Genomic DNA, 17,178 nt, shown 5'->3' on the forward strand with positions numbered 1-17,178 from the left:
AAAGTGGAAACTTGAAATTTTTAAAAATCTTTTTGTAAAGCCCAAACGAATATAGAACACAATATTTATTCATGAGTATGTACGCCTTTATTATTGTAATATCATACCTGCATCCATATCGAATGACATTTGCATCCGAGCGATTGTAGACATGCAAATCCTTTCACTGCAGCGCGTGCATTTGATTGCAAATGAACGTAGCTGTATTATCATCTATATGTAATTGTTTCCGTAACATTCTTCCGTATTGTATGCGCATCGAGTTTACGTACTTATAGTAAAATTCGTCAACGTATATACTTTTTACTCATTGCCATACACGATCGTCGCAAAACGAATGGAAAATATTGAACCAATTATTTTTAACTTTTATGTACGTTAAAATAAATACCCATATCAGATCCCTGCGATGTTAAAAGTACACTCGAACCAATATACGCGATACTTTATTTACCCGGAATAATTGTTAGATTTCAAAAATATGCATCCATGTGCAAGTATTGCTTCGCGTGCGCTACCGTTACACGGCGGGATAAAAGCATAAGTGATTGCGGTTCGATCGGTGTGGGTGTTGGCATGAATATGTACATTACACTTGCGTATATAACGGGAGACGAAGAAGAGGAGTTGCCGATGGTAAACACTTCTCGTTTGAACAATTCACAGTATGTTTCCGTTAATTTAACTGATAAATATAGACAGCTTTGACTGAGAGAGATCAGAAAGATCATTTTGCGTCTTATTTTACGAAAGATACAAAACATGTTTTTGCGTATAGTACTGTATCATTAAATTGATTATTTGATTTACTATGCTGACCCAGTAGTTTGAAGCAAACTATATTTTTATTTTTCATTGATTCTCAATTAACGGCATTTGAAAGCTTCTAACATTTACAGTTTACGTTGTTGAAACTATACATTTTATTTTATGTAAATATGCAATGCAAATTGAGTCACGGTATCGATTTTAGGGATACATATAGACGTATGTGCAAATGTGCGTTGCAAGAATTAATACTACTAATAAAATCATACATTTGTCTGTATTTTAGTTTTCTTCCTACAACACTTAATAGGCGTTTCAATATTGACTCTAGAAAAATATTAAATCAATAATATGATTGCTCAGTATTCTATGTCTATGAAAACTTCTTTTGAAATGGATACGAAGTATTTTCTACGTTTCATATGAATGTAAAAAAAAATAAACAATTTTCGCTGCGAAACCATTTTAAACTTATGCAGCAAGAATGGAATGGACCATAAAAAATAAAAAATACTCACATGACGTAACATGATTTAATAACGTTTTCAGAATTTCAAATTCGTCAGCTTATAAAAATAGCGTTTTTATTATAGCATTCCGATTTTTTATTTTTTTACTGTTTTAATCCAAACAAATACTATCAAAAGGGACGATTCTACCCTAGTCCATACTTCATTGACGTATCACATACACAACCAAGAATTCAAATATAACTCCTATCATGATTTATATGAAGTTTGTTTTCATTTAGATTATTTTTAAAATACTTTATTCAACGATATATTTTATTTCTAATTTTTTAAATGTTATATTGCATTCCTTGATACAATTAAACTGCTAGCTTCAAATGTTATTATACAGTAAATGAAAATTTTGCAAATTTTTTACACAGTGTTTTTCCAGTTTGTTTAAGCCGGCTACCAAACGATTTACCTTTTTGTTAAAAATTCCTACACGTAAGGTAAAAATTTACATGATCATCTCTCCCCACGTTCGGTTATTTTCCTTATCAGTTTATCAGCAATTGCTATCATCAGTCTTTATTGTTGTGTATCAAAAGAATATCCAACTTTTCCGACTTCTGCCCTAGATACTTATCTTATATAGCGATACAATTTGTCAAGACGCTTAGGAGTTTATATCACATCCGCGATCTGCGAAATGTTCAAAGCAAATGTACAATGCAATTTGTAAATAGCGCCGGGGGTGTTAATTTCGTCGAAGAATCGTGCACTTGATACTCAAGTCGAATGGTATTTAATTGATCGCGAGGAAGAGTTGGCTCTTGTTCATCGGCAGACGAGCTTGTGTTACAGTGAAAGTGTTTTTTGCAGAGCGTTGAATGGGGAGAAGTTTGAATTTTGTTAAACCTTTTGATTGACATTCTTCAAAAATGAATAACAATATTACGGTTAACGGTGAACATAAGTCCAATGAAATAGATAGGTACGTGGTGGATATAGCAACATTTTAAATATTTTTAACCGGTAAGAATTATAAAGAGCGTTCTATGTTTATAGAGAAATCAAGCAGAATCTTAGTGACATCGACTATGACAAGGAAAACAAAGCTTCTGCGTTTAGGATTCTCGCGTCGCAATCCTATGCTACGTTGGCAACGAATATGTTGAAATTTTCTTATGGCGCCTGCATGGGATTTACAACGATATTTTTAATAGAGTTAGCCAAAAAGGATGCAGAGATAAAAGTTACTTTTGCCGAATTGACATGGTATTGTACGTACTAATTATTACTATTCTTCTATTTATTGATAAATCAAGTGTATTATTTTTCATATGCAGCTTGAATCTTTTTCTATAATCATGATATGTTAGATTAATCACAATTCAAGACGAATCAATTCGTCATTTTTCTTTGAATAAAGTTTTGTTTGTCTTTCCACTGAATTAAGACTACCCGTGGGTCTTGTCGGTGATATCAGAAAACAGAAGTTTGATCATATCTCAAGTCAAACAAAAAAAGCTGCATACAAAATTTATCACTGCAATCACAACGTTGCCACTTAATTACTTCTATAATTGAACGATTTGATGAATTCTTTTCTGTAATTTTCTTCTTTCAGCCACTTACTTTTTCATGATACCTGTCGGTTCCATCGTTGGAGGCGTTGTTGCTCAATGGATGGGTAGTCGTTTGCTCATGATGCTCGCAGCAGCCATGGTCGTATTTTCTTGGCTGCTCTACCATTTTGCGACGAATTCTTCGATGGTTTTGTTCGCACAAGCAATAAATGGTGCAGCAGGTGGTATGACTAAGGGACCTGGTCTTACGTACATAGCCGAAATTTCGCAACCAAGGCTGAGAGGCACCCTTATGTCTACTGCTACGTTGTTCTATTTGGCAGGCCAATTCTTTGCTGTTCTTTTGGGAGGTTACTTGTATTGGAGAACAGTTGCATTAGTAAATCTGGTCGTCCCAGTAATTGGATTGATAATGTGTTGCTTCATACCGCACAGTCCACATTGGCTTGCAAGTACGGTTTCAAAATTCTTTACGTGCATTAGAGCCATTATAAGACGATATCATGTTTTTAACAATAATATATCGTTCTAGGTAAGAATCGCATTGAAGACGCTCAACGTTCTCTAGCTTGGCTTCGAGGCTGGACAACCAAAGAATGCATCAAATCTGAGTTCGACACTTTCATGAACACCCTTGAAATGTCCAGAAAGAAGACTATGACGGATGAAAGCATTGGCAGTTCCAGTTTTGGACATAGATTGAAAAGAACGGTTCTACCGTACTTACATCGATCTTTCTATATTCCTCTGGCAGTATCTTGTTACATATATTTCATTAATACCTTTGGTGGATCTCATTCAACGCAATCCTACGCTGGTCTCATATTCCAACAAATCAAATCACCTCTTGAAGCTCATACCGGTACGATTATTTTGAATGCTGGTCGCACACTGGGAGCAGTTTCTTGTTTGTTCACAATTCGCCTGGTTGGTAAAAGGAAACTCATATTTTTCTCACTTTTCGGCGGTGGAGTTTCGTACGCTGTTGCAGCGATATTTAACGTTTTGATGGAAAATAATCAAATCGATTCAAAAAAGTATGCCTGGGTACCGACGATCAGTATTATAATGGCTATATTTATGATTGCTGCAGGCATTGATAAAATCATGCATTTAATTAACAGCGAAATAATTCCTCTACAATATCGCCTAGTGGGCTCTGGAATTGGTCAAACGTTCTACAATTTGAATCTGGCAACGTTGAACAAAGTTTTTCTCTATGTTGCCGGATACGTGACATTGTCGGGTATGTTTGCTGGTTTTGCCACCATAAATCTTATAGGCTTCCTTACAATTTATTTCATACTTCCCGAAACTGAAGGAAGGTCACTAGCTGAAATCGAAGAACACTACTCAGGTGTGCGAAAACTAACAGATAAGAAAAAAGGCGATAAAGATAACGATGTACCTGCTTAATTAAACAATTGATAGAGTATGTGTTCGTGACGTTTTTTGTAGAGGACATTTGTAAAAAATATTGCATGGATGTATTGTTATTATTTAATATATAAGTGTGTAAATAATCATGTATTAAACCTCATCAACGCATTTTTATAAGATCATGATTTAAAAATAAATGATTCAATTATTCATGAACTCTGCTTAATTTGCAAAAGTCCTCTTATACAAGTACGAACCGTTTGATGCAAAACAAAATTCATAAATACTTTGGATTTCAAGGGAAAAGGTAGATTTTGTAATGACTGTTATATTAGATTCTGATTACATGTATTTTATTTAAATTACATTCAAACACTCGGTGATATAAATATTACAATTTTAATTTTAACATTTGATATTTTGAGGAAATCTGTTTACAAGATTGTGGACAATTACTTGAAACAGTGTATTGATATCATATAAATTTGGGTCATCATAAAATTTATCACACTATTGCATATTATAACCATTGTAAAAACCTTTAAAAATGTTAAAATCTTTCGTCAATTAAATGCAACGATTTGACGTCTTTATTGATTTTGAAAAATGGAAAGAAGATAAAATTTTAGAGCATTAAATCGTCGTCTCCAATCAAAATCGAAATTTCTATCTTTTATATACTTCCACAAAAACTCCAAAAAAAAAACACGGATGCCAAACTACCGCCTAGAAGTATAGTCAACAACTTATTTTGACTTGAGGTGCTTTCTATGTTCATGACTCTAGCCCTCTTTCCTTTTTGCAAATACGGCAAACTATTGTTGCCATCAAGATCTTATTCCTTCTGGCGTACATTGTCGTGTAGTCTTCAAACCACTTGTTAATAAATCCACCCTCGAAGCAATGGCGCATAACCTCGTTGAACCTAGGCACGTAGGGCGAATCTTTGGCGAAGAACATACCGGAATACCTAGGTAACATTGGGAGCTCAACATAGTGCCAACAACATTGTTAACGTAGCAACCTTGTACTTTGTCACTATTTTGAATTAAGGCTAATTCACAATTAAAATCGACACTCCTGTTAATCAACTGCATACGTGATATTGCTTCAATCATAAGATCGTCTGAACGATACTTTTCAAACATTTTTAAATAGTTAAAGGGAACGAACTGAATGAGTTTATGATGAACTATATCCCTCAAAGAACGTAAGTCGAGGTATACCATTTGAATGGTAAAAATAGACTCGCAGAATATTGGTCAATATTATTATAACTAGTGCAATTACAATTCCTATGATGAGGACTTCATAGCTAAACGATAACATCGTTTTTCCGTACTGTTTAACTACTGCGTGTTTATTGGTCGGATAAAGAAAGATACTTGTCTCAGCGAGGTTATCGAAACCAAATATTGTGTATAAGTTGATGACAAATTCGATTTTGGTTTGAATTAATGCGTCGTCAACACTCGATTCGGTTATGTTGAATTTTTGCAAGTTCTTATACTGTGCGATATACTCCGAAACCTTGGGATATACGGTAAAATTTGAGTAATTTGCTACAGCTACACTCTACAGGCGTATCATTAGTGGCCGTGATGCTTACATCAAGGCCACTAATGATACGCGAAACGTCGTTTCCGGAATACTCTTGGTCTATTATAACTTTATAGGAGGCTTCTATAAAACCCACATCTAATTTGTAGCCATACATATTTTGAAGTTTGTTGCTAAATAGAATAATTTCTTGTGACAGCGATGCAACATGAAAGGTGTCATTAAATGGATTGTACTGATATATCTTCATGTCCAATTGTGTGTTGATACTTTTATAAAGATTTTGAGCTCTTTTTGGTTTGATTATTTCGATTACAGAAATATTGAGCATCTTGTATGTCCACAGGAATTCGAAAAATGATGGGAATTCCTCATGCGTTTCTCCCTTGATGATAAATAGTAGTTGTTTCGGTCGAATAGTACGTTTTGCCAGAAAACCTAGCGATTCGCTACACTCTTTGAGATCTTGTATGGTATTCTTGTTATGGTTGTCGTTGCTTGAAAAAATGATATGTAATGCTTCTCGCCAAAATCGTTCGTCAAGTAGTGTCTTTATATTTTGAATTGGCTGGTTTTTTGAAGATTTTTGAAATCCTTCCACATTTATTTTGATTAATGGAATCGTATTTACCATTTCTGTGATTAACGAATTCGAAGTTAGAGACAAGTGACTCGAAGATTTGGTTATTAAAATTGACCTTTGTATAAGAGTTTGTTTCGTTATGTAAAAAAGGCTGAAGCTAAATTTATAGAAATACATTCAAACGATCAAATATTTTCCGCAACGCTATTGTATGAAATAACGTTATGGTTTCAAACCGCATACTGAAAAAAATCTAGGGTAACATGATTGTATTTCTTTCGTTTCTATTCAAAATCTATGAGTGTAAATGTTTACGTGCGTAAAATATCAAATACACATTAAAGGAATATTTCTTCATTTTTTATATGTAGCTACTATCCAATAAAAAATCTGCGCTGCAGCATTCACGAGATTATAGTATTACCTATTTTATTTGAAATCCATACACGTATAAAGAAGTTAAAAGCAGTGCAATATTACCTATGGTTTTTATTTGAAGTTCACGCATTTTCCTGAAAATATTTAAAATAATTTGCGTAAAACAATAACTTATATGAAAAAATTTGTTGTACATACCTGTTTTTCATTTTTATACTAATTCGCGACTAAAAATAAGCCCACGAAGCGTTTGGTAACGCGTAAATTATTCTATTATTTTCAGCCAAGATCTCATTACTGCTAAACTCATTTATTTACATCATCATAGTATTTGTGGTTTTACTGCGGCACATAATAATTAGTTATACATTTTGAATTTTCAGACATGTGTCAAGATAACTCGATGAACCTGTTTCTATAGGTAAGAAAAATCAAGGTGCGTGGTAGCGCACCGATGGCAAGTATACGTTTTTATACTGTGCCGTCGGGGAGCAACGCGACCCTATTATACTTTGAATTTGCTAAATAACCTAAATGCGTTTTATTGTCTCCAATGATTTCTTGTCTGATGTCTTAGATGCTTATGTTTGGGTAATGTATCTTAAAGATTTTAATGAGAACTTTCTAATGATCATAATATTTTGCTTCAAATATTTTTCTTTTAGCTAAATAATTATGATCAAAAATTTATTTGCGATGATTTCTTAAAATTTTGGTCATGTGCGATTCTCATCTTTTTAAGCACAACAATACAAGATATAAATCTCTGTCTACAATTCAATTCAAAATTTCTATCTCATATATTTCCACAAAAACTCCAAAAAGAACGCTGCGATGGATATCAAACTCCCTCCCAGAAGTATAATCAGCAACTTGTTCTGGCTAGATACGCTTTTAGTATATAGTAGTAAAGCTAGTTTACAATTGTAACCAAAACTCCTGTTATTGGCCGGCTGCATGCGGGATATGGCTCCAATCACAGAATCATTGGAATATATATTTTTAAACCGACTTATGACGTCTGATGAAACGAACGGAATGAGCTTATGATGGACAATATCCTTTAATGAACGCAAATCAAGATATTCTACTTAAAAGTAGTGAATTTCAATAAGATATTCTAAAACACAGGTAGAGAAGCCAGAAGATATCAAGATCATTGTGAGAAAACAGATTTTTTCAGTTCCACTAGCGGGAATGGCGATTGTCATAGTTTGACCAAATATCAGCATGTAAATTACGTTGTATATTTCACAAATCTTATTGGGGAAGAAGACTCACAGAATACTAGTTAAAATCAATATAACTAGTAAAATTATGATTACTATAATGAGGACTTCGTAACCAAATAAGAGCTTTATTTTTCCGTACTGTTTAACGAGTGCGTGTTTACTGCTTGGATAAAGCAGGAGGCTTCTCTCTATTTGTCTCAAGTATTGAACGATCAGGTGATTGTTAATAACAAAATCGATTTTATCTTAAATCAAGGCCTCATTCATATTTAATTTGGTTATGTTCAATTTCCGAATATTGGGGTACTGTGGAATTCGCTCCGATACTTTAAGATTTACAGTGAAATTCGAGTAGTCTGCTACAGCTTTCGTAATGCTGACATCTACGCCGCTAATCAAACGCCAAATGTCGTTTCCGGAATACTTTTGGTCTATCATCAAGTACGTAACTATCCTGTATAAAGCCAAAGTCTAACTTGTAGCCATACATATTTTGAAGTTTGTTGCTAAATAGAATGATTTCATCTGTCAGCGAAATGACATGATATAAAGTTTCATTAAATGGATTGTAATGATGTACCTTGATTTCCAACGGAATTTCGAAGCTATCATGAATATGTTTAGCTATTTTGCGTTTAATTATTTCAATCACAGCAACATTTAGGATTTTGAATGTCCACAAGATTTTGAAAATTGATCGTAATTGCTCACCTGTTTCTCCATCGATAATAAACAGTAGATACTTCGGTCTCTTAGTGTTTATTGTAAAAAAAGCTAGCGATCTGCTACACTCCACGAGATCATGTATTTTACTATTGTTGTAGTTGTAGTTGCTTGAAAAAATGATGTGCATTGCTTCTTGCCAAGATCTTTGCCTGAGCAATATTTATAATAATGAATGGAATCGTTGTTACCATTTCGGTAATTATTGAATTCAACGTTAAAGATAGGTTGTTCGAAGATTTGGCTATTACAACAGACTTTTGAATCATAGTTTGTTTATTTATGTAATTCATCAAGTAACTTCGATCGCCATTATCCTTAAAACTCAGGGTAGCACAGCAGTAAATAATAATAGAAAAAAATATGAAACCTATGCTATACAAATACATCGAAACCATAAAAATTTTTTTTAGAAATTTCTATGTGAGATTACGCTATTTTTCATACCAAATACTGAAATAAGTCTCACGTTACGTGATTGCATTTCTTTGGTTCTCATTTAAAAACTATGTGTGCAAATAGATAATTTCCATTTTATTCACATTATCTGTGAAACTCTATTAATGTCTGTAATTAAATTACTTTGCCATTTCAAAATCCACACACGTAAAAAATGATTGATAGCTAGTGTTCTGAATATTTAACGTAAGTGACTCTTCATACGACTATTTTTATCCTGCGGCATATGAGCATATAATCGTTCCTTATTATTTTTATACGTGTGTGATGCACCTAGACAGTGAAAGCAAACTTAAACAAATTTTTATCAATCCGTCAGCACTCATATAATCCGATGATATTAAAATATCTGCCTCTAATTTTTAAAAAAATTTTTTTAAAAGCTCCATAAAGATGAATGCGATGGATATCAAACTTCCTCCCAGGAGTTTAATCAACTACTTGTTCCGGCTAGACACTTTTTTTTGTGTCTATGAGTCTACTGTTCCGCTTTACTTTTTTCGAAAAGAGGATGTTGAAGCTATCGTTGCCGAACAAAACCTTTGTTTACGCGAGTAGTATCGTGTATTTCTCGAACCATTTGTCGATAAGTCCACCTTCAAAGCATCGGAGTATAATCTTGTTGGACCTAGGTACGTAGGGCGAAGCCATGGCAAAGATCATGCCAGAGTATTCAGGTAACATTGGCTCCTCGATGACGCTCAGGATCCAGCCGTTTTCACCCGATGAGTGTCTGGAGCTCAACATTGTGACAATAGTATAGTTCACATAGCAACCTCGCACTTCTTTGCTATTTTGAATCAAAGGTACACCAAAAAAATTGGAGGTACAACTGTCTTTACTGTGGTTAATTTCTACTCTAGACTCGAGTAGGTACTACCAGTCTTATCGAGTATTACCCACTGACACACTGGTACACGCTTTGTCAATAAGTATAAAAAAGTATTATTTAAGCATTCTACAAATCCTTATATCATTAAATTATCCTCTTCTAATCTTAATTGATGTCGTCGTTTTTTTATCCGTATTTATTGTAGCTTGGCTTGCTTGGCAAACTCTACCAGGTGTGAGTCGAGCAATAACTACTCGGAGCGCTCGAGGATATTACTCGACTCTTTTAATAAAACGAACTCGGAGCGCCTTTACTCGACTGGCTATATTAGTCTTTACTAGAGTCTTGAGTTGAAGCTATTTGTTTTTTTTCAGTGTAGCACTCGTGCAAGTGACCGTGCGATAATTAAGGCATTATTTCTGCATTAGCTTCTGCTTCGATCGGACGAGTGTGCGTGCGTGGTTATAACGAGAGATACAATTCCACCCAACGCTTGTTCACTTATGAATCGTTTTACGGCCGGACTTTCTTGTGATATGATATATTTTATTTAAATTACGTTCAAACCCTTGGTGACATAAATATTACAATTTGAATTTTTACATGTCGCATATTTTGAGGAAATCCGTCTACAAGATTGTGAACAATCACTCGGACCTTAATTTCTTGTCATAAAGCACGTATCAACAAAAAGTTCATCAGTGAACAAATCGTTCCCTATTCTTAATGAATTGAACACTTTCACATATTTCTGTGAATACTCTTCAATAAATACCGAGAACCATTGCTACTTTTTGGGAATTTGAAATGACATAAGTTTTGCACATTCTATAAGTAGTCAGTTCCTAACTTTACAACCATTTCAAATAGGCGATCTTCCACCAAGGAATCTTTATCTGCAAAACATAATCAACATTTAAGTAATTTTTGAAATGTTTACTTTACACGATAAAGAGCTTGCTTAAATTAAGTCGATATTCGATGGTTATTACATTCTTGTAAAACTTATGTGATTATATTTATCCACAGAATGAACTTACTACATATACATTTTTTTATTTTAGCCGCAGGCTGTTTACATCTAGTGCAAAGACAATTTATATACGAAAGATTTGTAAAAAATATAAAATTTAATAATAATCAAATTTTCTGATAACATGTCAGCACCGTGACATTTATAATAGAAATAAAAATTGTTTTCTATTTATTTGTAAACCAATTATTTGTTAGGAAATGAAGAGAACAGCAACTGTACAGCAAACGATTTAATAATAAGAATGTGATAATTATGTATGTTTGTTAATTGATAGTTTTTCCAGATGTTTTGTATAGAGATTTTCTGAATATTAATTGATAATTACCTTTTGCCTCAATTACCTCAATGTTTAGCTTGTGTGTGAAATAGATGCCCTTTTTGATGTTTGAAATCTTGCAATAAATATAATACCTATAGACATTTTTTAGTGGACTTTTATAGGCTCCAATGAGTATAACATGCAATTGTTGCAATGTTCTATGTAAGCGGTCGGAATTTTTTGGTACTCTTGTTTGAAAAAATATTTGTTGTATAGATAAGGCTATAGACCTGTTTTTCCTTTTTGGTTACTAATTCGCGACTAAAAATAAGCCCACGAGGCGTTTGGTAACACGTCAATTATTATATAATACAACAAAAACTGAAAAAAGGAATTCATATTATACATTCTATTTCATATTATACCACTTCAAAATGTTTAAACGATTCTTTTATTTTCACGGCAGGACCTTATCGCCATTAAATTTATTGACTATCATTATCATAGAATTAGTGGCTTTACTGTCCATAATCATTTTAGTTCTACATTTCAAGTTTTCACACACGTGCACTGTCGCAACAATATAATTTAATAACTTCTTGAAAATATTAAGAAATCTCCTGTCAAGATAACGCGATAAACCTGTTTCTATAGTAAGGAAATTTGTTATCAAAAGATATAAAAAATAAAGAAATTTAGTGCAATAAATCTCTGTCTCTAATTCAATTTAAAATTTCTATCTCTTGCATATTTCCACAAAAACTCCAAAGTGAACGCTGCACTAGATATCAAACTCCCTCCCAGAAGTATAGTCAACAACTTGTTCTGACTGGAAACAGTTTTTACATTTATGATTTTGCTCCTCTTTGTCTTTAAAAAATCCAGCGCGTTAACACTCTCAATACCAAAAAACTGACTGTCAATCTTCGCATAGAGTGTTACGTATTTCTCGAACCACTTGTCAATCAATCCACCTTCAAAGCATCGGCGTAGAATCTCGTTGAACCTAGGTACGTAGGGCGAAATTATAGTAAAGTATGTGCCAGGAAATCCAGGTAAGATTGCCTCCTCGATGAAGCTCAGGATCCAGCCGTTCTTGCCCGAAGAGTATCTGGAGCTCAATATAGTACCCATGGCATAGTTTACGTAGCAACCTTGCACTTCTTCGCTGTTTTGAATCAAAGCTGATTTACAATTAAAATCAGCACTCCTATTATTAGTTGGCTGCATGCGGTATATTGCTTCAATTACAGAATCATCGGAGTATACAATTTTTAATCGAATCAAAACATCTGAGGAAATGTACGGAATAAGCTTGTGATGGACTATATCCGACAATGAATGTAAGTCAAGATATTCTATCTGGAAGTAGTGCATGTCAATGAGATATTCCAAAACACAAACAGAGAAGACTGCAGATATTAAGATCATTGTGAGGAAACAGATCCTCTCAGTTATTCTAGTGGGAATGGTTGTCATGGTTTGACCAAAGACCAGCATATAAATTACGTTGTATATTTTCCAAATCTTATTTGTGGAGTAGACTCGCAGAATACTGGTCAAAATTAATATAACCAGTACAATTATAATTCCTATAACGAGGACTTCATAACCAAATAAGAACTTTATCTTTCCGTACTGTTTAACCACTGCGTATTTACCAGTTGGATAAAGAAAGATGCTTTTCTCTCTGGTTTCTTTGTACTTAACGACTAGGTATTTGTTCATTATAAATTCGATTTCAGCATTGATTAATGCTTTAAACAAATTTGTTTCGATAATTTTCAATTGATGCAAGTTTGAATACGGCGGGGTTCGCTCCCATACCTTGAGATTTACAGTAAAATTCGAGTAGTCTGCAAAAGCTTTCGTAATGCTGACATCTATGCCGCTTATGAAGCGCCAAATGTCGTTTCCGGAATAGCTTTTGTTTATCATAAGTCTGAAGTAATCCTCCTTAAAGCCCACGTCTAACTTGTAGCCGTACATATTTCGGAGTTTGTTGTTAAAGAGAATGGTTTCATCTGTTAGCGGTGCGACGTGATAAGTGTCATTAAATGGATTGTAATGATGTACCTTGATTTCCAACGGAATGTCGATGCTTTCATGAATATGGTCGGCTCTTTTTTGTTTAATTATTTCAATCAGAGCAACATTTAGTATTTTGAATGTCCACAAGGTTTTGAAAAATGATCGTAATTGCTCACCCGTTTCAACGTCGATAATAAACAGTAGATACTTCGGTCTCTTAGTGTTTATTGTAAAAAAACCTAGCGATCTGCTACACTCCACTAGATCATGTATTGTACTCGTGTTGTGGTTGTGGTTGCTTGAAAAAATGATGTGCATTGCTTCTCGCCAAGATCTTTGTCTTAGAAATTGTTTTATGTTTTGAATTCGCTGATTGTCTAAACTTTCCTGAAATTGTTCAATATTTATAATAATGGATGGACTGGTTGTTACCATTTCTGTGATTATCGAATTTAACGTTGATGATAGGTAGTTTGACGATTTGGTTATCACAATGAACTTTTGAATCAGAGTTTGTTTCACCATATAATTCATCACGTAATCTGTATCGCTATTTTCCTTGAAACCTAGCGTAAAATGACAGTAAATAATAATAATAAATTCAAAACCAATTCTGTACAAATACATTGAAACCATACAAAATTAACAAAAATCTATTTGAGATTACGTTATTTTTTTACACGGAATACAATAAAAGCCCACCATGATTGTATTTCTTTAGTTTTTATTAAAAATCTGTAGGTGTAAATAGATTATTTAAATTTTTTCACAGGTAGGTTCACTGTCCATAAAAAACTTTGCTGATATATGTGTGTAATTATATTACTGTCCTATTTATTCAAAATCCATATTTGTAAAACACGTTCGAAAGCTAATGTTCGGAATATTTTACGTTACTGAAACATTGAATATACTCCTCATACAACTATTTTTATTTTGCAGCATTTGTGCGCCTAATCGTTACTTATCATCTTTACACGTTTGTAATGCATCCATGCATTAAATTCAAGCTTAGAACATTTTTATGAATCAGCTTGCACTCATATAATCCGATGATATCTAGAGTATCTGCTTCAAGTCTTCATTGGTATCGAAAAATACGAAGGACAAAGCCTGTTACATATTTTTACAAAGCTCTAAAAAGAACATTGCGATAGATATCAAACTTCCTCCAAAATGTATTGTCAACAACTTGTTTCAGCTGGACATGTTTTCTGTGTTTATAAGTCTACTGGTCCTCTTTGCTTTTCTTTAAGTAGGGAATGATAAAGAAAGCGTTGCCAAACACGACCTTATTTGTATTCGCTTAGTTTCATGCATTTCTCGAACAACTTGTCGATAAATCCACCTTGCATTGGCGTACAATCTCGTTGAACCTGCTTATGCAGGGCAAAGCCATGGCAAAGATCATGCCAGAGTATTCAGGTAACATTGGCTCCTCGATGACGCTCAGGATCCAGCCGTTTTCACCCGATGAGTGTCTGGAGCTGAACATTGTGACAATGGCATAGTTCACGTAGCAACCTTGCACTTCTTTGCTATTTTGAATCAAAGGTACACCAAAAAAATTAGTAGATACAGCTATCGTTACTGTGGTTAATTTCTACTCGAGACTTGGTTAGATACTACCAGTCTCGTTGAGTGTTACCCACCGAACGCTCCTCAGGAAGGTTACACGCTTTATAACAACAAGTATTAAAAAAGTATTATTTAAGCACTTTGTAAACCTTTATTTCATTAAATTATCAACTTCTAATCTTAATTAATGTTGTCGATTTCTTCTATCCGCAAGTAAATATTACTCGATTCTTCTAATAAAAGGAACTCGACCGCCTTTACTCGACTGGCTATGGTAGTCTTTACTCGAGTCTCGAGTTAAAACTATTAGTTTTTTTTTTCAGTGTAGCACTCGCCCGAGTGACCGTGCACGATAATTAAGGCATTATTTCTTCATCAGCTTGTGCTTCGATCGGTCGAGTATGCGTGCGTGATTATAACAAGAGATACGATTCGATCGAACAGTTGCTCACTTACGAATCGTTTTACGGCCGGACTTTCTTGTGGTATGATCTATTTTATTTAATTTACGTTCAAACCCTTGGTGTCATAAACATTACAATTTGAATTTTTACATGTCATATTTTGAGTCATACTGCCTACAAGATTTTGGACAATTACTTGAAACCTCAAATTCTTGTCAAAAAGCACGCAGAAGCAAAAAGTTCAGTGCACAAATCTTTCCCTTCTTAACGAATCCAATATTTCTGTCTTTTAGATATTTTTGTGAAAACTATTCAATATACAGGGTGACCCAATTTAAACGGGCACCGCTCATAACTCGTCAGGGACAGCCACAATCGAAAAAATGGTAGAGACCAAAGTTGTAGGATATCGAAGGGGCAACCCGATGGTGACCTTGGATTTGACTTTGAACGCGTTTTTCAAGGTCATTTGAAGGTCAACTTTGGATTTTTAAATAGGAACCCCATTCTTTTATTGCGGGAATGGAAAGAGCGGTAAATTTTACGTTCAGAATGGTATGTTCGGTTGCGGCATTGAAGGTCATCGCAAGGTCATGCAGCCAGAATGAAACCCCGCCTACGTAATTCCTCTAGCAACGCCAAATTAAAAAAATTGGTAGAGATTAAAGTTGTAGGATATCGAGGGAACAACCCGATGGTGACCTTGGATTTGACCTTGAACGCGTTTTTCAAGGTCATTTGAAGGTCAACTTTGGATTTTTAAATAGGAACCCCATTCTTTTATTGCGGGAATGGAAAGAGCGGTAAATTTTACGTTCAGAATGGTATGTTCGGTTGCGGCACTGAAGGTCATCTCAATGTCCTGCAGCCAGAATGAAACCCCGCCTACGTAATTCCTCTAGCAACGCCAAATTAAAAAAAAGTGGTAGAGACCAAAGTTGTTGTATAGGGGGGGGGGGGGGGGAGAGAATTGTGACCTCAAATTTGAGCCAGTCCTACAAGGTCATTTCAAGGTCAAATTATTTTTTTTCAAACAGCACCCACTTTTTCGACTCCGGATCCTGAAAGCGTGTAAAATGTTGCACTTTAAACGAAGTAGTAAATTTAAAATAGAAGAAAAGATTTTAATCATTTAGCGTACCATGATCTTTGAGGTCCTCGCCTCTCTCGCTGTTCAATTCTCTGGATCGTACTTCGAGATGGATGATGATTTCTGTTTGGGAAACGCCTCCGATATAATTGTGCTGCTGCATTATAATTTCTTCGACACTCTCCCAAAATCAATAAAATATCAAGAATTTCGCTTCGACTATAGTCCGGCATATTTACTTAGATTATAAACAAATCACATATTTTCAATTATTAAATTAGTATTTGAAGTCGATAAATATCTAAATAAATTTAAAAATTCTACTGCATTACTAGAACTTAGACTGTTTTCTGCAAAAAATAATAAATAAAAAACTACTTAAACAATTATTTAATTGCAAATAGTAATTATTAATTTTTTATTATAAAATAATTTATTGATTAGGAAGCTTTTATGAAATAGATAATAAATAAATATTTTGTAATTCCAAAAGTGTTAAAAGTAAATTTTAATAGATAACTTATAAAATAGTTAAAATTGTATTTTAGTAAAAGATTTATTTTAACTTATTAAATTTTATGAAGTGAAATCAAACTTATACATACATTTAAAATATGGGTAATTAATCGGAATATTTAGCTCTTAAACAATATTTTCTAGAATAATCGCTATGACTTGAAATTATATCAAACATTTTTTAATTTTAAGTAAATTGATTCTTCAAGAAATACCTTCATTACGTATTGCAGAACTTTTTTTATACAAGACATTAATACAAAAATTTTAATAGAAAATGTATATTCGTATTATTTTTAATATTAAAT

At 33.7% G+C, this 17,178-nt stretch overlaps 1 protein-coding gene across 1 annotated transcript; it reads left to right on the forward strand.

Annotated features, from left to right (window-relative positions):
• Positions 1 to 1,823: 1,823 nt before the first annotated feature.
• LOC100118824 (facilitated trehalose transporter Tret1-like) lies at positions 1,824 to 4,405 on the forward strand. The gene is made up of 4 exons (XM_001602659.6): positions 1,824 to 2,214; positions 2,289 to 2,503; positions 2,851 to 3,261; positions 3,342 to 4,405. Exons 1-4 carry the CDS (start codon positions 2,162 to 2,164, stop codon positions 4,223 to 4,225), a joined length of 1,563 nt encoding a protein of 520 aa, XP_001602709.1. The 5' UTR covers positions 1,824 to 2,161; the 3' UTR covers positions 4,226 to 4,405.
• The last annotated feature ends 12,773 nt before the right edge of the window (positions 4,406 to 17,178 follow it).

This window comes from Nasonia vitripennis, chromosome 1, assembly GCF_009193385.2.
Source record: "Nasonia vitripennis strain AsymCx chromosome 1, Nvit_psr_1.1, whole genome shotgun sequence".
In the NCBI taxonomy this organism is placed as follows: domain Eukaryota; kingdom Metazoa; phylum Arthropoda; class Insecta; order Hymenoptera; family Pteromalidae; genus Nasonia; species Nasonia vitripennis.

Bases quoted from the DNA above. Each gene is read 5' to 3' on its own strand.
- LOC100118824 (XM_001602659.6), top strand. From the start codon at position 2,162: ATGAATAACAATATTACGGTTAACGGTGAACATAAGTCCAATGAAATA. The intron at 2,215-2,288 runs GTACGTGGTGGA...CTATGTTTATAG, and splicing joins AAGTCCAATGAAATAGATAG to AGAAATCAAGCAGAATCTTA. The intron at 3,262-3,341 runs GTACGGTTTCAA...ATATCGTTCTAG, and splicing joins CAGTCCACATTGGCTTGCAA to GTAAGAATCGCATTGAAGAC.